This window comes from Harmonia axyridis, chromosome 1, assembly GCF_914767665.1.
Source record: "Harmonia axyridis chromosome 1, icHarAxyr1.1, whole genome shotgun sequence".
Taxonomy (NCBI): Eukaryota; Metazoa; Arthropoda; class Insecta; order Coleoptera; family Coccinellidae; genus Harmonia; species Harmonia axyridis.
Genome location: NC_059501.1, coordinates 42486649 through 42513314, shown reverse-complemented (window position 1 = coordinate 42513314; position 26666 = coordinate 42486649). Strand labels below are relative to the sequence as shown.

At 33.2% G+C, this 26666-nt stretch overlaps 1 protein-coding gene across 1 annotated transcript; it reads right to left on the bottom strand.

Annotated features, from left to right (window-relative positions):
• Positions 1-1646: 1646 nt before the first annotated feature.
• Positions 1647-26253, bottom strand: LOC123688883 (N-terminal kinase-like protein). The gene is made up of 12 exons (XM_045627620.1): positions 26102-26253; positions 25784-26047; positions 16898-17121; positions 12105-12195; positions 11738-12052; positions 11452-11673; positions 10741-10969; positions 10377-10568; positions 10157-10321; positions 8442-8590; positions 8240-8383; positions 1647-4000 (listed from the first exon to the last, which is right to left on the bottom strand). Exons 1-12 carry the CDS (start codon positions 26213-26215, stop codon positions 3695-3697), a joined length of 2415 nt encoding a protein of 804 aa, XP_045483576.1. The 5' UTR covers positions 26216-26253; the 3' UTR covers positions 1647-3694.
• Between the last annotated feature and the right edge of the window lie 413 nt (positions 26254-26666).

The window sequence follows — 26666 nt, the reverse complement described above, 5'->3', positions numbered from 1 at the left end:
TCTGATAGAAGCCATAAAAGTAATCATCTTTTTTCACAGCTTCGTCAAAACGATATTTTGTTTTGAAACATGTACCTCAAACAGAACTGAAGAGTGTTTGCGAAACAAGGTGAATTGAACGCCAAGACTCCATTCTCCAATTTAAAAGTGAATTGCCTAATACTCTCCAGACGTTGGATAAACTATCTCTATGGAGCGAGAGTGAATCTGCAACAAAAGCTAAAAACTTCGCGATAGCTCTGAGAAATTGCGATTTTTTAATAACACTCTTCTGTTTGGCGGATATATTTGCGATAACGTTACCACTCAGTAATCTGCTTCAAACAAAAAACTTGGACAAAAAGCGATCTAATGATGCTGTTTGTTCCACTTTTCTGACACTCCAAAATAAAAGAGACGATGCCTCGAAATATTTTCTTAGTATCCTGAATGAAGCCAAATAAAAATTCAAAGAGCTCAATATTGAATATTCGATGCCAAGATTAACAGGGAGAATGGTTCATAGACCAAATCCTACATTTTCTTCAGTGAATGACTATTATAGGGTAACTATTTTAATTCCTCTGCTCGATAGTATAATCAAAGATCTAAAAGATACACTATCAGAAAATAAATTGAATCTCTACAACCTTCACATATGTGTGCCGTCAATAATAAAATTTAGAACAGACGAGGAAATCTGTCAAGGCATGAGAAATGTACCTACTTGAACAGTTTTCAACAATTTTTGAGGAGAATAATAAAATAATCTTTCAGAAGATCGTTTCTGAAATGTTGATATGGAAACAGATGTGGAATATCCAGCAAAACCCCCCGACAATGGTATAACTGCTCTGAAGGAATGTGATAGGAATATGTTTCCTAACATAAACATTCTTCTGGAACTTTTATGTTGCCTGCCCTCAAGTGTTGCATCTTCTGAAAGGAGTTTCTCGACACTCAGAGGGCTGAAAGATTGAATAAGATCAAGGATGGTGGAAGGCAGGTTGAATGGATTGGCATTAATGCACATCCACAGGGCCATTTACAGTAGTCTGAACGTGAATGATATTATTCAAAGATACGCTAGTCAAAAGGATAGGAGACTGGAATTTGCTATTTAGCTTTAAATATTGGATAATTTGTTTTATATATTTTTGTTTATGATTTATTTGTTATTGAAAAAAAATATGTTTTTCTGAAAATGAAATGAAATATTTATTTTCTTGTGACTGATTTTTCTTGTGGAATAAATCTATACATATATATTTTGAAATATGTCAAATTATTTTAACTTGTTCTTGTACAGAAATTTTGGTAACTGAATATGATATGATCTTCTAAAATCCATTTTTCCATGAAAAAAAAAACACTTGATTCAGTAGGTACTAACAAAAAATTCCGCTATTTTGCTAACCTATATGAGCCATGACCTTCAATGGCCCCCCTCAAACATCGCCTGGATCCGTCCCTGAAATGTTATTACATGCTGCTCATTTCTGACAAGACACAACATGAAAGCTAATTGGAATAAGCACTAAAATAACAGACTATGTATATAAAAACTATTTCTAGTATTCAAAGACTTTTAAATATTTGCTCTTGTGGGTTCTTGTTATATGCAGTCATTCTGGGGACAAAAAATTTTTCAGTAGCAAAAAAAAAACTAGTGTTGAAAAATATTTAATTCGAAATAGAACTTCTTAGTTTATTGATTCATATAAGCTGAGAATTGATGAGTGATACATTATTCGATGATACCTATACGAATGAAAATGTTAAATGCAAAAACCAAAAGGAATATATACCTATATATAAATAGAATTCAAGAAATCAGGTTCACATCACATTATATATATTTATATATACAGCCTGGGGCAATAGTGTTCCATCGGTCGATAACTCTTGGAGATTTTGAGCTAGGAGAATAATTCAAATTTTGACAGACTGTTGACTACCATCCTGTTTTTTTTAAATAAAAAAGCCCAATTTTTATGTCATACTAATAATTTCCATGAAAATTTGGTTTTGAAATACCCAATTTATCTGTGGTTTCAACTAGAGATTATATCTTGAAAACCGTTCGAGATAATTGTATAATTTTTTTTATTGGATTCTCGAAAAGTTTTCAAGTCTTATGCATTTTAATGGACCACTTTACAGATGTTCCGAAAGAAACTGCAATTGTTTTAAGTTGACCTTTGACAAAATATGACCTTTTAAAAATATCAATAAGTCCATTTAATCAAATGGCATGCCCTGATTATTTTGTCTATCGGATACCCTAGTGTGTAGTCTTCATTTTTGGTTGAGACAGGTTGTGCCTAAAATGAATAGTTTTCAAAATGCCTCACATTTCATGTTTTACACGGATGCTGGCGTATACTTTCCACGCATACAGTTTCAAAAAGGCAAGATTACTCAACTCTGCTTGATACCTTCTAATAATATAAATTAAAATCAAAGGAACCATCAAAATATTCGGAAACATTCATTTGGATCAAATGGAACGGAGACCACGTGAACAAACAGAAACAGCATGAATTCTCTTAAAGAGTTTGAAATAACTGCATATTTGCGGCGGAAAAGATCTCATTTATATTTATCTCATAGATGTCTGCAATTTTTTTTTAATAAGTTTAATATAATTGTAATGAGATGCAGCTCGATTTGAAAAAAGTTTGCAGGCATCTGAGCAGATCATATGAACGATAAATATTGACGCGACTTTTTCCTCTGCGAATATGCAGTATTTTTGAACTCATTAAAATACTCCAGACTATATTTCTGTTTGTTCACGTGGTGTCTATTTCATTTTGTCGAAATGAATGTTTCCAAATATTTTGATGATTTCTTTCATTTGGCTCATCTTCAGGTTCACTAGGTATTAGTACAGTTGTGTTATCTTATCCCGAGGAAAGTATACTCTTTCTTCTAAGGTCTTTCGTACCATATGCAAAGTGAATTTGCAACAGATTGGAAACCGGGAATTCGATTGAAAAAATGCTACAATTATCTCGAACGGTTTTCAAGATATTATCTTCAGTTTAAACTATTATAACCATGAAATTTTTCGGCAAAAGTGGCGTACGTCAAAAAGTACCAAGTGGCAAGTGAGGTATTTCGAAATCATAATTCCATGGAGATAGTATAATATGAAAATTGGGTATTATTATTCGAAAAACAGGATAGTATCGTGTTTCACCACTTTCGGACCGGTCTAAAGAGTCAAAAATATTTTATGTTTATGCGTTGAGTACTCTCGATTGCGTCAAATTTGAATAATTCTGTTAGACCAAAATTTCCAAGAGTTATCGACCGATCGAACTCTATTGACTCACCGAGTATATAATTTGAATCTATCAATTATTAATTTATTAATAAATGAAAATTTACAAAATTATTTACATAACCACAAAAATACATACATTTTTAGGCCAAGATAACATTCAACATAGAAAAACTCATTCCTAAAATTATTTTGCATCAAAAACGAAAATTTTCAAATTCTGGTGCGTATGAATTAGTATTATGATACGACAATGTCATCTGATATGAATTCATACATTTTGAAGGAATTCAAAAGATTTGAATTGAATGCTGAAACAATTTCATAAAATTCCAGAATGACAAACTCAGCTTATGAATTTTTACTATTGAAGTTGAGAGTCAAGGCTATTTATATTTATTCAATTGTTTTTGGAAAAGAGTATGATTATAATTTTTTAGAGCCTAATTTCATTGGACCACCCATAGTCTTACTGGCACGTCTTGTTTCCAATTCTTTTTGCCTCATCAATTTTCTTTCCTCTCTTTTCCTCTTCGCCTCCTCTAATTTGGGGTTGATGCCTGGTTTTTCTTCAAGTGGTTCAAATTCTGTTTTATCCCACCCATCTTGGTTCGAAGAAGACTGCTTTATAGGCGACTTTGGTAAACTCTCCTTTTGTGATTCTTGTAAAATTGTGGTTATCTCACTAGGACTCCACGCTTCTGAAGGAGATGTTATTTCACTTTTTGTTTCCTGAAAAAATAGGATTTCCGAAAAGTTTATATCAATCTGATATTATATAATTCTTATAGAGCAGGCCCACGTATTTTTAAGGCGACCATCGAAAGGTCTAGAATGCGATAAAAATTGTAATATATTCGCGTCAGTTCAGAAACGTTCGATGGCAACATAAGATAACATAAGAGATTATTGTTATTATTATTATTAATTATACAATTAGAGTAGAGATAAATACCCAGAAAGGTTGATAGTATTTTGGGCTGTTTCCATCATCTGTGCGGTTAGTTGTTATAGATGTTTCGACGAGTATTCGCATGCCGTCTTCAGGGAGGTGATCCTGATGAGAAAGACTAATTATTTGGTTCTAAGAAGAACCGTCTGCCAAACTAGGTCTGTCTGGACTTGTGCGCACTATACTTTTAAGAGTTTTATTGAGGATATCGGGGTTTGAGGTTAGCACGGTTACAATCCGTTCACAAGGTCAAATATATTTATTTCGATAATAATGTACATAGTATCTTTAAGGCACAGTCGCCTTCACAAATCAATAATTATATTCTTTACACAGTTCCCACATACATGCTCACACTGTTGTTATATTATGGAGCGGTCGAATTCGACCTTACAATCCGTTCACTCTAATTACTAGTCTACAGAAGCAGGTAGTAACAACCTACAAACATTAAGCTCAAAATAAATTACACCTTACTTTTGATATGCGCAGTTGGGATGAAAAAATTCGGAGTGATACTAATGAAGGCTGCTTCTTTTAGTTTTTTTCGTCCTTTCTTGTCCTTTGATATTATAGACGCTTCATCCCATTTGATCCTATTGTTTTTACCCCAAGCATATTGGACTAACCTAGATTTATCCGTTTCTCTAAGTCGAACTATTTTTTGGTGTTTTTGGTCTTTCCAATGTACGCTCTGCCGCACTCACATGGTATATGTATGGTATACACAATTTTTAGTTATTTATTTATGAGTGGGTATTGGGTCGAAAGAGAGAATGGAACGACCACATAAGTAGAATGGACGAGGAAAGGATGGTCAGAATTGCACGCGATAAATCACCACTAGGTCGCAGAAGTTTAGGACGCCCTCGAAAGCAATGGAGCGACAATTTGTCGGTGTAGGCAGAGATTCGACGGAAAGAAACAGGCGAATCGCCTAAAAAAGAAGAATGAAGAAGAAGAAGAAGAAGACGTCCATAAATAAGTAATGAAATTCTGCATAATTTTTACATCGAACAAATTCACCTTAAGAGGATCGATTTCTTAGTAAAAACTTAAAATCGCTTTATAAAAAATTCTATTTTGTGAAATATTTTTTGAATATAATACGCTCAAGGTGATCGGGAATAAATTGAAGAACATTCAATAAGTTTCAAACGACATCATACACAAGCAAATAGACCTTATAGTTTCAATGTAATCAATGAAAAACAACACTGGCGGCGGCCTTGTTTATGACGTCACTGCTATCTCCTTCACCATTTTGAAACGTTATTAAAATGTTAAAAGAGGAGGACATGGCAATGGTAGCAAGAAATTCAAGATATTATTAGATATAAGGGTTTTCGAATACGAAATTATTTTCTCATTAATTTATTATTATATTATTTAATACCAAGGTGAATTCATCAAAAATAATTAATATGATGAGAATCGAAACCTTACATTTTAAAACATTTATCAAATTCGAAATAAATACTTAAGGTCTCGACGATTTCCTAAAGAAATCTAATGAAAAGAGTGATTTACGGTTTCATTCAAATAGGAAATTCAATTTGAGAAAATTATAAACCATTTATATATTGTGTCTAATTGTTGATGAGTAATTGTAAGTATTGAAGGAATCAATGTTAAATTAAAACGTTATATCTGTACTTGGAAAGCAGACAAACGTTAATCCAACTTCTGGTGAATATGGAAACTGTAAAAATTTAGTCTATATATAAATGGGTAATAGAGCCAAACATGGAGTTTTTTCACATAACAAGTCTAACGTTAGTCTAGTTCAGAGGTAAAAATATTTAAAGTCTTCATTTATGATATCTGATTCATCATCATGGAATTTTGTTGTTTTTATTTAAAAGACAAGGATTATTTCCACGGACAAAAAATGCTATCAAATTAAAATTCGAAACTTTCATTAAGTTTGATGTTGTTACTAGATACACATTCAATCAGAAATAACACACATATAACACAAGAGAGGATATCTTGTTAACGATTATAATAATAATGATAAAGTTTATTTGCTTTCATATTTGTCGTCATATATTCAATTTCTTTTCCACATGTCCACCAGTTGATGTGTCCCGTAGAGAAAAATACTGAAGGGGGTGGTACTACTCTGATCGGTCTATTACCCAATTAATGTTGACGAATTTTACGTTTCAGAATCTTTATAAATTGTAGATGTTTAGTTTGAGCCAAACTTGTCATGTTTTATTATTACAAACAAATAAAAGTTTATAATTAAAGTCTTTGAATTTTGGGCCATCATTTATTTATATCCCATAAATAACATTGTGATAATGAAGACCAATGCAAAAAAATAAGCAAAAAAATAAATAATACCTTATAAACATGATTAATTTTCTATGAAAAGTAACGAAAATTGGTTCATTATTTAAGAAAATCATATCTCTGAAATTATTAGATCTAAGCTAGGGGCGAGCAGCTTCGGGAAGTCATTGCACATGTCATGGAAAGTCGTGGGATTTTCTGTTGATTCACCTTTTTTATAAGCTTTTCGGGTTCAAATCTTATAACTGAATTTTTACACACTTATCCTTCACCGATCTCGATGAAATTTCGCAAATACGATAGATTTGGATAACAATGCATGAGAACGGCATCCAAAATCCAAGATAGCGAACAGTACAAAAGGGCGGGCTCGTTCTTTTGTGTGCACCACAGTGTCACGGGTATGACTATGAAAAGAAAAGGTAGACAGTTTGGTAGATTGCACTCGCAAAAATGAAGATATCAATTTGAATAATATTATACCATCTGACATTAATAAAACAGGAGGGTTACCAAAGGATCTAGAATAATTTGTTGGAGCAATAAAAACATAAATTTTCCCAAATACAATATTTCGCCTAGTATTTCGCTATATCTTGATTTATGTTTGTGATATCAAAAATCGAAGGCGATTGAAACCTCTTGATACGAGTCCTCCATGATGACCTTCATTTATGGTATCCGTTTGTCGCTCTGTATACCACTGCCTTATTCACTCTCATTTGAGTAACAATATTTTAATATGGGGGATATAGACAAAATTTTAATATCCCAGAAAAAAAATTCAGTTTATTTTTTGGTTTGACCTCTCATTCCTCATGTAAAAGACGTTTTGCTGATAAACAAATGACTGTGCCTTCGCTATATATTTTTAAGTGTTTGATTTATGTAGAATAAAATAACAGGAAATTACCAACTCTTTCTGACTGTCATAACTACAATACAAGAAATGTGTCAACTCGGTTTGTTCCTGCTAACAGAACGTCCAAATATGAGAGTTCTCCTCATTTTAATAGTGTAAGGTTGTATAACCATCTTCCTGTTTCGTTAAGAGAGCTTAATGTTACTGTGTTCAGGACTAAACTGAGACAATTATTAGTGAATAAGACTTATAACAATGTGAATGTGTATTTGAGAGATACGGCTGTTTCTTCTTCTCGAGTGTCTTGCACATACTTTTAAAATTTATTAAATTTTTTTGTTTGATGTATGCACGTAAGCCTCAATAAGAATTATAACTGTTGTCATAAATTTCATACATACCGTTATTTTTGTTTTTCCCTTTGTTGCAAATATGATCTTTTTTCTCCAGTGAATCATAAAAAAATGTGAATTTTTTGAACATTCTTCTCTGTTCAAATAAGCCTTTACGAAACTATCAGTATTTTTTCCTTGTTGCAGGAAAAATTTATTTTTCAATATTTTTTTTATCTAAAATCCTTGATTCTTCAAAAAAAGATTATCTGATATTTACCAAAACTTAGGTTAATTATGACCATCGAAAATCATAGGAAATCTTTGGGAAGTCATGGGAAGTTATGGGAAGCCATAGGAAGTAATGGGAAGTGAGAAGTCATTGTACAAATTTGGGATACCTTTTCGCCCCTCGGATCTAAGGAATTAAAATGTATTTTCTGTTCTGTATTTGTAATAACCCCTTGTATCACCGATATTTAAGTGAACCAACCTGAGTACGTAAAAAATAAATTTCAACAAACCTGTTCTCCTTCCAAATTACCCCATTCTTCATTGTCCCATCCATCAGTCACTTTATCCTGTCCGGAATGTGACGGAGGGCTAGTTGGATCACTGGTTGCATCTCCACCTCCACTTCCGCTACTACTTGCCATCTGCTCATGCGTCTGAGAAAATTTACAAGCGATTTATTCTTAATATCTATTATGTCAAATGCTATCGTACCTCCATATCACCCCAATCATTGTCGCCCCAATGATCGTAATCGTAATCGGAAACAGAATCGTTTCCTCTACTTCCATCCTCATGTTCTAACGAAGTCATCGAAGTAACACTTGAAGTGGTTGTGGAGATGCTACTGCTTGATGGTTGCTCTGTAAATTGAATGTTCCGTTGTATTCTATTCACAAATAATAAGTATAATTAATAATAATATAATTATAATAATAACAATTCATTCATTCACAGATAATAATATACCTACATACATATATCAATTTGAAGCAAAAATTAGTCAATTATACACATATTATATGTTACTGTAGAAAAGAGCTTGAGACTGTTCTCAAATCAATCTTCATAACTAACAAATATTAAGTCCAAAAATGCACTCAATAAAACACTCAATTAATTCAGGAAATGGTTTATAATAACATAAAATCTTGTAAAAATAGAAGGTTTGTTTAGATTAGGGATTTCCATTGCATCAGCGTCTGGTCTTGCACAAAATAAATGAAGGAAGGTCGGTATATTGACTCACAATATTAGGTGACGATAAAATTGTTTAATATTTTCAATAATTATAATTATAATTTTTCGTACTATATATTTAACCGTTCTCATTGAAGTTTTTCGCTGCTCAGCTCTAATAGCTTAAGGGCCCAAGTTCTATAAGAAAAATCCAGCGAAGATGAACACCAACCCTTATAAATGGGCGGTTGGCTTCTATTGTTGACTCCGTCTGTATGTTGTTTACCATCAAGTCTTACTCATCCCAACACTTTTTCACCTTACTGATGAGGACCGAAAACCCGAAACACTGTCTACGGTTAGCTCTTCTCCTTGAGGAAAATTTTCTGATTCAGCAAAAAATACATTTTCAGATAAGGTATTGCATGATCTTGAACCAAAATGGTCGATACATTAAACACCTCTTCTTCTTCTTCTTCTTCTTCGTCATCAAAGGCTTGTTTCGCGTGTACTTTTGAGATGCTGATGACCAGCTATCCTTCCATCTCTTCGGAGGGCGTCCTGGTGGTCGTTTAGTAACTGGCTTGCCATTCCATGCAATCTAAGCAAGTCTCTCATCACTCATTCTGGAAACATATTCATTCCAATATCTTCTTTTTGTACGTGACCATCTCACTACATCCAATATCCTACACTTCTTTCGGATGTTCTCACTCTTCCTATGATATCTCAAGGTATTACCCTATCTAAAGTTCCTAATCTCATTAGTACGCATCAAATTCTTTGTTTCGAATGTGTAGGCTCAACCGCATATGTCATGATCGGGAGTACGCAAGGTTTGTAAACTCTGGCCTTGCGTTGATTGGTCATAAATTGGTTTCACCATATTAACTACTTCAAGACACCTGCCACTTTGGCTGATTTATTGACTTGCCCCCTGACAACACCCGCCAGGTTTCCCCACAACGATACTTTGACTCCCAAGTAGCTGAAATCTGAGACTTGCTTTATTATGTTGTCATCAACTACCAGCTTGCATCGACGTGGCTACCTCGATATTACCATACTTTTAGTTTTTGTAATAGAGATCTTCATTAATCACCTAGTTTGATTAAATTCTTCGTTTCTTACTATTAACTGAATGAATGACAATGTACAACCAATATTTTATTTTATTTTCATGGGCGCACATTCCGAAGCCAACTTATTTAACTTAATTAATTCAAAATAAAAATAAAGAAATCACTCACCAAGTGAAGCTGGTTTAGTAAGCATTTTACAAGACATTGGATTCATGGACTTCACGGTATCTGATTGACTTCTATAGAACTTAGCAGTAACTGCTGTCACAGCCCAACCTGCCCACGTTGCAGCTGCATTACTCAAACTCGGAGTAGCGGTATTAACATCTGCTTCTAGAAAAATAATCCAACATTAAATTTAATATTTAAAAACACATTGAATCCGTACCCATACTCTCCCGAAGACTAGGATTTTCAGATACTTTCTCAAGTTTTCCTAAAAATCCCTTGATAGTACGAAAAGCAGAGTCCCTTACAGACTTTTCAGGATCCATGGTCAGTTGACAGAGTGCTGGTAATATTCTCAATGCGACTTCATTAAGTAGGTAATATTGTTGTGTGGCAGCTAAAGCTAAAATTCCTGTGAATACAAAATGCTTAAATTATTGGGATATAAATATAAAGTTGTTTTAATTTTCAACTGTTTGTTATTATAACTAAAATAATTATAATCAGTCACCAAAAAATAAAATTAAAGTACCTAATGTATGATGTCATTTTCATAAACAAAATCAATTTGGTTATGTACTTACCTGCTGTCCTAGCTGGTGGAAATGGATCCCTCATAGCTCTAATAAAGGCAGAAATAAGAACCTTCTGTCTAATTTGTGGATGTAAATGTTGGGCTATCTTTCCTAAACAGACAGTGGTATTCGTCCTAATGCCTCCTTGGCCATCTTTAGATTGTAAACGAGCAAAATGCTTCAGTACTTCTACATTAAGATTGTTATAACTTAATTTAGGAGCTAGATGTATCACAGACTGAAAATTGATATTCAAATTTTACTCATATTTTCAACTGGTGTTAAATTTTGGATTGAGTTATTTTGATGAATATAAACAATTTCAAATTTCCGTATAAGAATTAGAATATAGTTCAATAAAAGGAGATGAAAATTCATTGAATTCACAACTTCTTCACGACGCCGACGACTCAAAAGTGCTTTAGTTTTGCGAACTGTGAATTTTCACCATTTTGTAGAGAATTTCAGTGCGTTGTTGAAACATGTATCCGATCATTTTGGATGGTATGCCACTTGAAGAAATGACACCGAAATCAATTGGGGAATTGATCTGTTGGAAAAATTGGATTCTGTAACAACTCTGGTGGTTTTAATGTTATCATAGATAAAGAAGGCCCTACCGTGTAAACCAGGAAAATGATCAATTATTGGTGATAAAGATATTCTCAAAAATGAAATATTTCCATTTTCTTCTTCTATTACATCATATATTTTACTCACTTTAACAGTCTGTTCTCTTATGGTGGGATTGGTGTCCATAAAACCATGAGCAACTTGGGGAAATATTTGTTCGTTAACAGTACCAGCTTGTAAATGTCCTATGAAAAACTCCAACTGTTGTAAAAGACGGGATCTTGTAACCCTATCATTACTACTGAACAACTTCACTACACATGGCACAATTTTTTTCTGGTAATCGACTTCATCCAACAATCTACCCAACTGGAAATGAATGTGCATGTAATACCTAATTCAGTAATAAAAGTCATTTTCAAACACTTGTTACCTTAAACATTGGAGCTAAAACCGCCGATCCGGCATCTCCATACTCAAAAGCTGTTATTAATTGTGGTAATATCTTATGTTTACAAACATTGTCTGGAAAATTATCTAAATGAGGAGTCAAATTAGAGAAGAATCTGTTCTTTTCATTTTTGTCTTTTATCTGAATTTCCTCCAAAAATAATAAAGTATCAACTAGGTCGTTCTTAAAATAACCCCCTAGTTTTCGACACCTAGTTATAATATCTGCGGGATTTGGTCTGGAAGACGGGTTTGATCCGACAAGTTCAGAATATAGTTGGATCAACTGCTTAGGGATCTAGAAATACATAGAATGAAACAAATTATTCAGGAAAATATAATTTATTTACATTTTCTTGAATTCTCAAAGAAGATCGATTGTTCAAAGATCCATTGAAGACTTCCCAGATCAAGCAGCCAAGGCCCCACATATCAGTTGAACTGAAATACAAATCTTAGCATAGAATAGCTGGTCATGAAAAAATAATAAACTATTATTACAATCGATATTTATAATTAATATACAGGGTGTCCCGGGAGTCACCGTACATACTCTTACCAGAGGTTGAGTAGGACTAGGTGAGTAGGGATTGACTGCAAAAAATTAATTTCTGCCTTTCCTCAGAAAGCTACAGGGTGAATTTGCATATTCATGGGAATAATGAAACCATCATCAGAACCAAACTGCCGAGATCGAGTCAGAGATATTAATTATTTCAATATTCCAGGGCCGGACTCATTATTTCTCATTAAAAGAGTTCAGGTTAAAAATATCAATTTATATTTCAAATTTGAAATCATTGCTTATATTTCCGATAAGAACATAAATTCAGCTTCAATACGCAGTATCACTCAGAGTTATCACATCTAACATTTGTTTTTTATGAATTTTTGAAATTGGACAAAGTTCGAAATATTTGATTTATTTACATAATTTGGAATGAGCTATCTCGTGATTGAACATGAAACGTGAAATTCTTCTTGGAAAATCATATTCAAGATCAGGAGATTAATAAACTCATTTAATAATGGAATAACAACAAAATGAAAAACATCAAATTGCAGTAATAAGTCATAAAAATAAAAAAAAAACGAATGAATTCTTTATATTGGAATTCGATAAAAAATATTTGTAGACTTTCGAATTGAAACTATTTGCGTATTTATTAATATATCGCAACAGTTTATTATTTTATTCAACTAGTCTCTTACTGGTTGTGTTCTGAATTAGCCATATCTTTCAATTCTCCCCATAAGAAATAACCAAGTTGGTTAAGATCTGGAGATCGGGAAGACCATGAATTTGGTTCTCCTCGACCTAGCCATCTATTTGGGTAAGTATTGTCGAGGTAATTTCTCACTTCTAAACCAAAATGAGATTCAGCCTCATCATTTTGAAAATATATTCCTGTAATAATGCCTTGTAACATGCCGGGTTAAATATTTTGTAAGAAGTCAAGATGATACGAACTTGCCAAGTGACCGTCAGATATCTGAGTATTAAACAAACCATCATTGGTGAACTGAGCCTCGTCTATTTCCCTTACGCATAACACATACACGAACATAATATCAGCATATTCTCTATTTAGCAAAATGATCATTTTGATAATTCCAGAATTTCATGACAATATGGAAAACGACCTATGAGTAAATAATTACTATCTCAAATTTCAGTTGTCAGCATGTTTTCAGAATAGAAAATGATCACAAAAAATGTTTCGAAAAATTCATAATTTGCCTTTGTGCATATTTTTTTTTCTGCTTTTATTGTTGTTTCACTGATGAATTATTTCATATATTAGCAAATAATTATCATATACTAGACGTTAACTGTGTTTTAAAGAAAATTTCTACTTTTTATATTCATTCACGAGTTTTATAAGATACCTCACCTCTAAATCAACTTAGTCCCATTTCAAAAATTCATAAAAAAAAAGAATGTTAGATGTGACATCCTCAATTGATACCGCGTATTGAAGCTGAATTTATGCTCTTTTTGGAAATATAAATTATGATTTCAAATTCGAAATACAAAGTGATTTTTTAACACTTTAAATGAGTACTAATGAGTCCAGTCCTGGAATATTGGAATAATTAGTATCTTTCTGCTCGATCTCGGCATGTGTCAAAAACATCTCAACTTCCAATAAATTCCGCCGATAAGTTTTTTTCTGATGATGGTTTCATTATTTCCATGAATATGCAAACTCACCCTAATAATCAAGGAATTGAAAAAACCACAGAAATCAGAAAAACGAGTATTCTGGAAAAAACTGTCATCCATTCATGAACATCAACAACATTTTCAAATATAAGGTGCACAATAACATAGTCAACTCAGTGTTTGTTATTGTGCACCTTTTATTATATTGACTCATTTTTTATATTGATAATGATGTTGATGTTAGATGTTCACATGTTCTCATTCCGGAATTTGAGAAGAAATCGAATTGACGCCATTATTGATTTAGAATGCTCTGTATGAATTTGACTATTATCTTCTGCGAATTTTGAACCAAAAATTGCTTTTTTTGGCGAGAATTTGTTTGACAATTCTCATAAGTACTAAACAATGTGAGTTCCTACCACATTTCTTTTCAGCAATGACTAAATTTAATTGTTGTATTCGTATTTTTTAACCAACTTTATCTGTTGCTTGTGTATGAAACCATTTGGACTCCTTATGTTATTTTCCAGCCTATATTGTCTGAGGATGCGATCACGTCTGATCATGAAACCGCTAACAATTAAAATTTTCACACAGGATCTTATGATGAATATGCTCGAAAAAATTTTATATTTATTATATAATTCGATCTATGTTGAAATGTTACATAATTCGAATAAAAAATGGTGTGAATGAAAAGAATTCAACTAATTTAGGAACACTTCCTGGATCATCACATATAGTACGCCTCGAGGAAAAAATTATGCATGTAATCATGTACGAATTAGTACATACAGTACGTCCAGAAATGGACGTACTCAGGATATCCAGAAATTGACATACTCAGTACGTGCAGTAATGGACGTTTTCAGAACATTCCGAAAGTCCAGGGCGTTCAGACCTAAACTGAACCTGAAATGGACGTCCCCGGGACGTCGGGTGCTATATGGGATGTATCTATATAAATGTGAATGTTGATGTGAAAAACCATATACAGGGTGTCCCGGGAAGAATGCGACAAACGAATACAATAAATTAAGGTCATCATGGAGGACCCGTATCAAGATGTTTCAATCGCCTGAGTGCCTTCGTTGGGGATATACAGGGTGATGAGTAAAATTTTACAGTTCGATAACTCTTTAACTAATCGACCGAATAATTTCAAATTTTGAAGTTTTGTTACCCTTCCCCATCGCCTTCATTCAATATTTCTGAATGTGAGTAAATCAGATCCGGACTAGGAAAATTTCAGACTTTTCCTATTTTCGTGAACATTGGATCACCCTGTACGTGAACATTATGATTTTTTTTCCGTTTTCGGAACCACAAAGAATCAATTTATTATAAAAATTCCAAATCTCTGCTTGGCACGGTCATACAGGAATACAGGATGATCAATAAACATTCCCTTATGAGTGAAAAATTTTTAGTTCCATAACTCTTCACAAATCCACCGAATAATTTCAATTTTTAAAGTTTTGTCGCCCTTTACTATCGCCTTCCCTCAATATTTCTGAAATCGAATAAATCATATCCGGATTAACAAAATTTTAGTTTTAAATATTGGATCACTCTGTGAGTCAATATCATAATTTTTTTAATTTTCGTAACCACATCCACAACGAATTAATTTATTATAAAAATTCCAAATCTCTGCTTGTCACCGTCAAACAGGGTGACCAATAAACATTCCCCCATGAAAGAAGTACAACCGATTCAACCGAATAAGATAGCGAAATCTGTGAAACAACTATATCATATCAACGTGCTCAAAAATGTATTAAAATTGATGAATATCATTTTGAACAATATTTGCTGAACTGAAAATATTTTATTTTTGATTCATTGTTTTCAAGATCAAATATTTTCAATTTATTTGCTGTTTTTGTTCTATTCTTTATACAGTTTGTTGATTAAAAGTTTTCTTGAAAAATTTGAGGAAAATTTAGGTGAGACATTCGTGAAGGGTGAAACAAGTTCAATTTTCGAAATAATTCTACCGATAAATTCGAGATATCCTGAACTATGAAATTTCTTTCATGAAGAAATGTTTATTGATCACCCTGAATGATGGCGTCAAGCAGAGATTTAAAATTTTAATTATGAATTAATTCTTTTTGTTTACGAAAACGAAAAAGAATCATAATATCAACATACAGGGTGATTCAATATTCAAGAAAATAAAAAAGGTCTTGAATTTTCCTAGTCCGGATCTGATTTACTCGATTTCAGAAATATTGAAGGAAGGCGATAGTAAAGGGCGACAAAACTTGAAAAATTTAAATTATTCTGTGAATTTCTTGAAGAGTTATTGAACTAAAAAAATTTCACTCATGAGGGAATGTTTATTGATCACGCTGTATGATCGTGCCAAGCAAAGATTTAGAATTTTTATAATGAATTGATTCTTTGTGGTTCCGAAAACGGAAAAAAAATCATAATTTTCACGTACACGGTGATCCAATATTCACGAAAATAGGAAAAGTCTGAAATTTTCCTAGTCCGGAACCGATTTACTCGAATTCAGAAATATTGAAGGAAGGCGATAAGAAAGGGTGACAAAACTTCAAAATTTGAAATTATTCGGTCGATTAATTAAAGAGTTATTCAACAGGGAAATTTCACTCATAAGATGAACATCACCCTGTATATCCCAAACCATAGTATAAGGAATTATACTATGCCCAAACGAAGGCACTCAGGCGATTGAAACCTCTTGATACGGGTCCTCCATGATGACTTTAATTCATGGTATTCGTTTGTCGCATTCTTTCCGGGACACCCTGTATAGGTATGTGTTTTGTACTCGCGGACACACTTTAGAATCTTTAGATGGATATTAATTTAATCATTATCAATAATTTTATCTAATTGAAAATCAAAGAGAAAGATGCGAAGATATATTTCAATCTCAAGTTTGACTTAAAATTAACAGTTCATCTTCTTTGTTGGTGTTCTATATAATGAACTCACCATTTATTAGCAAGCTTCAGCATATTAGGGTCGGGTTTTTCAGGTGCATCGTATACTTCTAAACTAGGTAAGATTTTGTACATAGACGAACCATCATCTTGGGCAGTACAAACATACTCTACTCCTCCTAATTTCCACTCTCCAGAATTGTTAACGAAGACCGACCATATATTGACATTATTATGTTTCAGATTACCATCATTATTCAGAAACGAAAGAGCTCTCTAAAAAGAAGAATCAAATTCAAAAAAACGTTCACAAATATATCAAATCAGAAATATATATACAGGGTCATTCACCACGATGGCCTATTAGGAGTTTATGGAAAACTGATCATAATTTTGTGCTGAAAATTTGCATGTTGGGGTTTGAGATAATGATCTTTCTCCCTAAAATATTTTCAGATCTCTTCAACCTCGGGTTGTACTGGAAACAGACTACTATGTACTTTCATATAAACTCTTTTTTTGAACCTCCCCGTGCTTGTTACAGCCTCCTAAAGATGGCGCCCGAAAAATAGTTTTTGATTGGTGAAAAGTTTATAATTGTGTTTTTACATTTATTTTATTTTTATTTTATTTGACATCCGCCTATTTGATAAATTCAAGTTCGAAAATAATTCCAGCCTCCACAACTCAGACGTATTATCTATTGATAATTTTTTTTTCTCAAGAACCACCAGAACCAGAAGATTGCGAGAGTCCTTATTTGTTAAGAATTGATCAGTCTATCCAAAATTTATTTTCTTATTGTAACATATGAATAAAGAAAAAGTTATTGTGAAACAAGTTTGGGGAGTGGCCTTTTTCTACCCCTTGGAATCATGGAGGAACACCATCAAAAATTTTATTGAATGCATGCCTTCTCGCCGCAAGCTGTCAGCTTGATTTAATTTTCTTGAAAAAAATTGAAAATTTTTATTTTAATTTTTTTAATTTAATTTAATTTTCTTGAAAAAAATTGAAAAATTGAAGAAAAATTCTTTAGGGGGCTGTAACTAAGCAGGGGGGAATCAAAAAAAAGTTAATATAAAAGACCAACCCTATTTTATATATTAATATTCATATTTATGGCTTTTTTTTGTAACAGAATTTTCCAAGAATAAATTGATGGTGAAATATATAGCAATAACAATGACGATAACTCCTGATGTTATCTTGCGAAAACTAAACAGATAACGGATGACAATCCACCTGCTGTGTTAGTGGTATATTATGAATCAACAAAAGAATCAAAATATTGAAGGAAAGAAAAAATCTGAAGAAGTAGGGTTCAATTATTGGGGAGAATCTAACCGCTTACCGAAATGTATTGTACAAAACTGCCGCCAGAAAAATTGTTCCTTTATAATAATATATCAAATAAATAAACTTTATTTAGCACTGGCTATTGAAAACAATATAAATGTAATCCACTTTTATTGAAATTTTATATTTCATTGGTATTATATTGCATTCGGATATATTATTTATTTTTCAATTTTATAGAAAATGTACCTAATAATCTTGTGGCTTAAAAATAATGAGTACAATTAAAATTCATGGGTTCAGTTAAAATATTGTATTTCATTGGCATTATATTGCATTCAGATTTATTATGTATTCTCCAATTTTACAGAAAATGTGCCTAATAATCTTGTGGCTCAAAGATAATGAGTTCAATTGGACTATCGCATTTTCATATTATAGTTATATTGTTTTTTTTTTACATTTCATTGTTCACGCTTTTGCTCTTGCAGGATTTTTGGGATGCATGGTGCATGTATGTTTGTGCCATTTGCTTTAGCTCTTATTTTTCATCCTATATAACTTGATATTCGAAATGACCAATGAACTGAAAACAATCAAAATTCCCCCAGATGCAAGGTTAGCCTCATTTGATGTAGTAAATTTATTCCAGTCAGTACCAACTACAGAAGTGGAGTATCGAGTAAACCAACAACTTGATGAAAACCCTTTTATTACTGTAGATATGAAAGAGGAGACATTGAGAATTCTTAAAATATGTCTAGAGCAAAGCTATTTTAAATTCAACGAGAAAGTTTATCAACAGTTAGATGGTCTACCAATCCTTCATCCAATTTGTTTAGTGAGATAATCATGACAGCTCTAGAAAAGAAATAATTTTCTCCTGTGAATATCAGTTTGACCGATTATGTACTATACTGGAAGCGATATGTGGACGATAATTTCTGTATATGGACTGGCTCGACTTCAAAACTAGAGTCTTTTTGAATTGATAAATTCCGTCTATAGCTCCATTCAGTACACTTTGGGAATAGAGGACAACAATAAGTGTTTGAATTCCTTAGACATTCAGGTAAAAATAATAAATGAACACGTTCAATGTAATATATACAGAAAACCCACTTTTTCTGATATTTTGATCCATATAACACCTTATAACACAACAACCTCATAAGATCAAGATGTCTCCTGAAATAATTGACAAATTGATATTTAAAAAACAACAGAAAAAATTGTTAAATTTAATCTATCCACCTCAAACTGAAGATCAAATTAAAAAAAAATTGTATACATCAATTATATTCCATCTATTAGTGATAAACTTTGTAAAAGAATTAGACAAAATGATATTGATGTTATATGTACAAGTGGTGTTTATAAGTTGTTTTGTGACGAATGTCCTGCATTTATATAGGTCAGACCGGTCGATCTCTCGGAATTAGAATTGAAGAACATAGAAGATCGATTCTTCAAAATAAATCTACAACCGGTTTTTCCAATCACTGCTCACCTCTAATCATTTTATAGATTTTACTAAGACAAAAATTTCACACAAAGGTGGTAAAGGAAAACGTTTACATTTCTTGGAGTTTTTAGAAATATCCTCAGCGCATAAACAAAATCTCCCAATTTAAATGATTAATTAGATTTCCGCCTGTCTCCACTTTTAACATCTGTCACCTAGTCATCTATATTTACTTGTGTATATTATTTTATTCAGTTTTGAGAATGGAATGAAACCCGAAATATGCATATCAACAAGATTTTATATATTTTATTAATAAATTGTGAAACGTACAGTCAAATTTTTTCATTTTCATTCCTAATTTCCAAAATTCCATAGGAATTTGATGATTGCAAATATTAATACGAGGTCTCTCCTGGCTAATTTTGATTCCTTTGAAGATCATCTTTTAGCTGTAGGTTATGATATAGTCGGTGTTACAGAAACTTGGTTGATAATGATGATAGATATCTGGTAAGTATCGACTTTATAAGTTTTTTGTCTAGGTCGAAATGATAGACATAGTGGTTGCCGGTTGGGTAGCTTACTATATTAGATACTGTACTGAGATCGATTTATTATATCCAGCTCTAATGATCATATATAGGATTTTTGGATTAAACTATCTGTTGATGGCCACATTTTTGTGTTAGGCATTATTTATCGCCCGTCTAGCACAAATTTGGATGATTATGTTGATCTTATGCAGGATACTATAACCAGACAGTCTAATGACCATTGTAGTCGATGCCTCGAAAAAACAAAACTATGACCACAATGTACCTAGCGCACGAAAATGTACGAGTATGAAAGACTTCAACATCTATATACTCGACAAGAACTCGAGAGCCATTACCTCGTTGAAATCTTTATTTTCCATTTTTGGAATTACGCAATTGATAAGAGGGAGCCGACTTTCACCGCAGGATCTCTCTTTGTTTGATCTTATGTACGCGTCATTATTCCTAATTTTCATTAAAATACTCATCTCGATGGAATCTGCAGTTTCAAAATTAATAGACACACACAATTTTGTTCGGCCATATTTACGGAACCCCTGGTCAGATTATGTTCATTAACGAACTCAACCGCGGCATTCGAGATCCGAACCTACCCTGAAAATTTCAAGTTTCTCGCTTCTTTCGTTCGCCAGTGATCATGTTTAAGGACGGACGGACGGATATATTGTCAATGAGTCCAACACTATTGTTTGAAATCAAATTTTGGATCGCTATTAATTCTGTTCTGAACATCAACTAAATAATTATTGTAAAGATTTTATTCAATGTATGACGCAGTTCATTTAACCTGGCATAATTATTATTGTTACGGGACCTTCTGTATTTTTATACGCTCCAAATTTGAATCTATAAGTTCAGCAGTAGACCAATGAGGATACCTGCACAGCCTTCTCACCACAACAGGCACAAACTGAGATAAACTATTATACAAATTAAAATAAACTTTGTAACAGAAAATTCAACAATGAATTGATCGAAGAAACAGTCGCAATTCGATAAGTATTTGTTCAAACCAACAAAATCACCTCTACAAAAATCAAACTTTTTTTCCTCATACGGCAAGTCCTCAGTGCACTTCTCCCACAAAACAGCAAACTCCAGAGCAGCATGATAACCACCACCAGTCTGTAACGGGTCACAAGTACTCATAACACCCGCAGTGCCAACACTGGCGAACTCTAAATCCAAAAATCCACCAAGACTGTTCGGAACGGTGTTGACCTGCATGAAGCCAAGAAAGCCCAGCCCAGGGTATCCCTCAAACTGGCAGCCGGGTGACTGTCATCGCACAACACATAATCGCCATCACTCCATCTACCACCTGGAACGTTATAGTATCCACACAAATAAATGGATACTTTGGGACACAACAATAACATCTCCTCAAGAGCCAGGAAATTGTCGGAGTACACCCCGTCAGGTGAGTTAGGAGGAATGTATGCACCAGCGATGATGAACCTACTATTACCAGCTGTGATCTTCACGAATAAATGTTCAACGTTGTTGAAACAATGTTGGATTGCGTCTGCACACAAGCTGCCGCTGATCAGTATAACCACACCACCGCATCTGGACTTCATGCTAGTTTCATGGGTTCTATCCGCTCTAAAAACCACATAAGAAGAGGGACATATTTCTTGGACAAGAATACCACCATCAAGCCAACTCTTAGACAGTACTAGTATTTCGTAAGAGGGGTGCACAAGCGTTAGGTTAAGATCTTTCAGTTTTGTTCTCATTCCACCCATATTCTGATAATATACCCTTATTGATAAAGGGGGCTTCGTCAGTTTTCCGAATTTACTTTTCACTATCATGGGGACACCACGCACAAACTTTATAGTCAAGTCATGCTCGCCCGACTTTAACCGTTGATCTAGGTCATTACGCAACTTCCTCAACTGCGAGCGCTGCAGTTCGGTCTGATCGGACAAAATAGAGATTCTTTGTCCATACGACTGAATCAACATATTTCCCCTTTTAAGAATATGAGCTGCCTTTAAAGAACTCGAAAATGCTACCTATGTTAATCGGCTCTTGCTGCTCCCCTTAATCACTTCATCCAATGATATCTCCGCTGGAGATAAAAACTTGACGACTAGCTCTGTGTCTGATTTTATTCTCTGACTCAGATTGGAATCATCGAATTTCTTCAGTTGACATTTTTGATCTATTCATTCTATCACCGACCTCAGAGCAACCTGCTCAGCACTAACACCATTATTCCTCTTCAATTTAGACAATTCATACCTTAGTTGTTCCATCTCCTACCTAACGTTCCCATTAATCCTAAGTTGATCCTCAAATTCTGCAAGCAGCTTTGCGTACTTGTCCTCTATACCATTTAGTTTAGACATAATGGCATTCAGAGATTCATTGAGAGATAACTTTTTAGGAATCATTGTTGAAACGTGTGATGGGCCATTTTCATCTGTACAGAAAGTGCAGAACCAAGTTCCAATGCCACTTTTAAGATTTTCAAAAACATTAGATTCAATGTTGATACATGTTTTGTGATACCAACATTCACATTTATGACACTGCAATTTGAATCCCACCTTACCATGTTTCTTATTGTAATAAGAACTGTCAAACATGTATGTTTGACAGTTGGAAGACATTATAGTGGGTACTCTCCTTTAGCAGACTGCAACAGGTTTCCAGAAATATGTTCGCGCAAGGGACGCACACCAGCTGTACCTTGTGTACAGTAAAAACAAAGCAAAACTAATGAATGATGCAGGAAAACAACAGGGAACCAAGCAAATGAAATATTCGCAGTCACGCCTCAAATGGGCACAAAACAAATTCAGCTAATTCAGCTGTTGATGCTAAAAAAGTAGCTCTGACAATCAAGGGGTTTTGAGAGCAAGAAAAATTAAGCAACAATTCACCTATGAACACGAAGATGAAACAGTCCAAAATTCTGAATTGAAATTCAAAAGAAACTGTTTTTTCGCCATAAATGATTTCAGTATTCCGTTTTTTACTGAAAGATTTGAACTGTTTTCAAACCATTCAGATTTTTTATGGAATATTGAGCAGGGACTGATTCAGAGATCCACCAAAATGGGTTGGCAATTTTTTTTTACACTTAAACATAATATGTGAACTGCGAGATGCCTGCCTAAACAGTATTTTCTTAATTGGCATATAATAAGCATTATTTAAAAATTTTCTAGCTTGGGTTAGTCAAAAGAACCAATAACTCTCCTACCACTAATATGTTCCACTTCAGCAATTTTATAATTTCCTTTGTTTCATTTCCATCACCAAAGTTGATATTGAATTCCCTTGTCTCTCACCAAAATTATACACTAAATCCTCAGTTAAATCCAGAAAAACCCTATAGTCTATACAGATCTATAAACCAAAATGATAACCATGCTTTATTTCAATCATTGCCAGCTCAATATGAATCTCAACAGATCAATTTTTTATCCTAACAATCTCAAAATAATCAATATTATTCTTCAATGTCATTGTACCTCCATATATATGTTGTTTTCTTGAGACATTACTTCCCACTGTATAATTCTTAAGGGTCAAAAACATTTCCAGCACAAATGAAGTGCTCAATATAACAGTGGTATTTTCTGCTATGATACCATGATTATCTACACATTTTATTTACTAATCCATTCACATTAATATTGAGTAATATCATCTGATTCGTCTGAGAACATAATTGTTCTTTTTTTAATGTCAGCTACTGTGGTGTCCCGGTTTAGTACGGTTCCAATCGTACCGGGTTACCTGTTTTGATTTCAACTTTCTATTTTTGTCTACAGAGTAAACATTCATAACACCCAATGTCATCAGCTTCATCTCCTGAATTTGGTTCCTTGTCTTCTTTACTGGAACTGTTTAGTTTTCAAGCTTGTATCAGGTAAGTTCATACTTTTCATGACAAGTTCAGTTCAATCAGTTTATGCTCCTGCACAGAATCAATACTCTCAGATTATCTGAAGCTTTCCTTTGGCTCTCTGAATCTTCTTATCACCACAAACTGAGATCAGAATGATTCTATAAGAACTTCTTAGCTGTAGTCACTGGTATTGTGACTTTAATAATCTTATACATTCTTGATTTTCCATTCAACTCAGGGCAACTAAAATCAGCATTTGACAAATTTGCTTTGATGAACACTATTGTCTTCAGTGTTATTTGGTTCAATTTTGGAGAGATGAATGTGACTATAAAGGACAAATTTTACTGGTTTTACTTGGTACTGTTTGTGTACAAACAGTATGCATTTGGGTTTGCATCCTGTTTGCTATTGGCCTTCTTTATCAGCCTTCTTTATCAGGAAGATCTATCATGCATTTTTTGTTCAATTCCTAGGTTCCTTGAGTTATCCTGCCTAGGTGATGTACTGGGACCTAATTATTTTGTTTTTAAATTGTTTTTTCTATTGTCTTTTTTTACACTAAAATTATCATCTCTTAATGGTTCATTATCAATAGTTGCTATTTTTTTTTCACAACTCCTACCGAGTTGTTTTGAATTACAGCACCATCTATTTCATTCAGGTTTATTATATGATTCATCAGATCTGTATGGACCCTTCACCAAAGACACATAGGGAAATATATTTTTTTACTGTTAGTCCATGAAGACATCTGGTCTTTTGCTTTCAGAGATGAAACCTTATTCAGCTCATTTCTTTTGCTTTTGAAATTACATAATTCCTGTATACATCATCCGGAAACTTCTTGTAGAGCTTTTCATATATTATGATTTTTTAAATGTCTTTCTTATCCACATTTACTTTGTTAAATGACGAAAGTTTATGCGCCGGAAAGTTGAATTTATTATTTTTGGCTTAATAAAGATAATTGTTTCATTTTCAAACTGAACAACCTTCTGTAATAATTTTCGTAATGTACAATATCCATATGTTTCTTGTAAATGTTTATGTACAAAAAAGTTTTTTTTTCCTAAAAATGTTTGAACTCTTAGTAGATAATGATAACATGCATACAGAATATTCAAATTTTATGAAAAATTAGCAATATCCAATTCAGATGTTTTTTTCATTTCTCTCAGTTCTGATGACACTGGACAGTTTGAAAGTAGCTCCCTTAATATAATATAATATGTGTTATATTACATCTTTTCTCGCATCTTCTATATATTGTAAGTCATTGAGGGCATACATTTCTATTTATATCGGTAGTAAATACAAACTTTGTACTAGTCAGCATGAGAACATTGAAGGGCCATGAGGATAAAGTACAACCCACTACAGTAAGCTATCATAACATAATATATATATATATACATATATAATTTTTTTTTCTTATATTCCAACCATATGAAACACTAGGAAATAATAATCAACAGAGTAATGTCAGCACTCTAAGGTTTGATCAGCTGCGGGGGACATGTAACAACAAATAAAGCATAGCCTATTGAATAGGTTATATTAATTTAAGTTAGTTGTGAACAATCAGATTCCTAATCTATTTATCTGAAGCATCAGATGTCCCTGTCAGCAGCTGTTCTGCAAAATCAGCTGACACTTCTCTATTGAATTCGTTCTGAATTCAATTGAACTGAATCAAAGTGAAATGCAGTATTCAATGAACAATTAAGTTCTAAATTACATTACCGTAATCTGAAAAATACCCCAGGCTACATATAACTCCTTTTGGGGTCCCTCAATAGATTGTTTTTGTAAATGTACTGCTAAAGGTTCCACATATTCCGTAGCCAAATAAATAACTTTATCTGATTCAAAACTGTCCAAGTAAGTTAATATACTGGGATGTCGAAGTGTTTTCAACCGTTTCACTGCTGACTTGGCTGTATCGAATTGGCTTTCAGATCTATTCCTGATGTCAAAAACGAATATTGATACCTCTTCAGTACTACCCTGTGGGATAATAATTTTTTTTAAATATTCTATTCTCATCCAAAGTCATCTGACCTTCCTTTTGCCTTTGTGCAAATTCCATATACTCTTATCTTCTAATCTAGATACGATCTCTCCGACTTCAAAATTGAAATCTTTGGAAGGATCTCTCGAAAAAAAAGACCACATTTCAAGTTCCACTTGGATGAAAATCTCGAAAAAATTGAAATTGTTAAATATTTAAAAACTTAACCTAAATGCCATCATCAACAATATTATCATACCAAAACTAATCAAAGATCGAATCCAGTATTGCCAACTCCAACATTTCTGACTTCTGTGTAGGGATGGGCAAGAAATATCGATATATCGATATTTTTACTCTAACATATTTATATACATTTCGATAGTGCCAGAAAATATCGATACAATATATATCGATAGTTTTCTGTTCCTTGCCCATCCCTACTTCTGTGTCCCTATCCCTCTATTTCTCTGGACGTTTCTCTAAAATACCGTTCCAAAATCGCGGTATCGAAATACCGTTCCATCCTTCTTCTTTATGTGCCGTCTCCTTTAAGAAGGTTGACTATCATCATGGCGATTTTTACCCTTGAAGTTGCGGATCTGAACAACTCAA

Bases quoted from the DNA above. Each gene is read 5' to 3' on its own strand.
- LOC123688883 (XM_045627620.1), bottom strand. From the start codon at position 26,215: ATGTGGTCTTTTTTTTCGAGAGATCCTTCCAAAGATTTCAATTTTGAA. The intron at 12,053-12,104 runs GTAAATAAATTA...ATGTATTTCTAG, and splicing joins CTTTGAGAATTCAAGAAAAT to ATCCCTAAGCAGTTGATCCA. The intron at 8,384-8,441 runs GTACGATAGCAT...AAATTTTCTCAG, and splicing joins ATGATTGGGGTGATATGGAG to ACGCATGAGCAGATGGCAAG.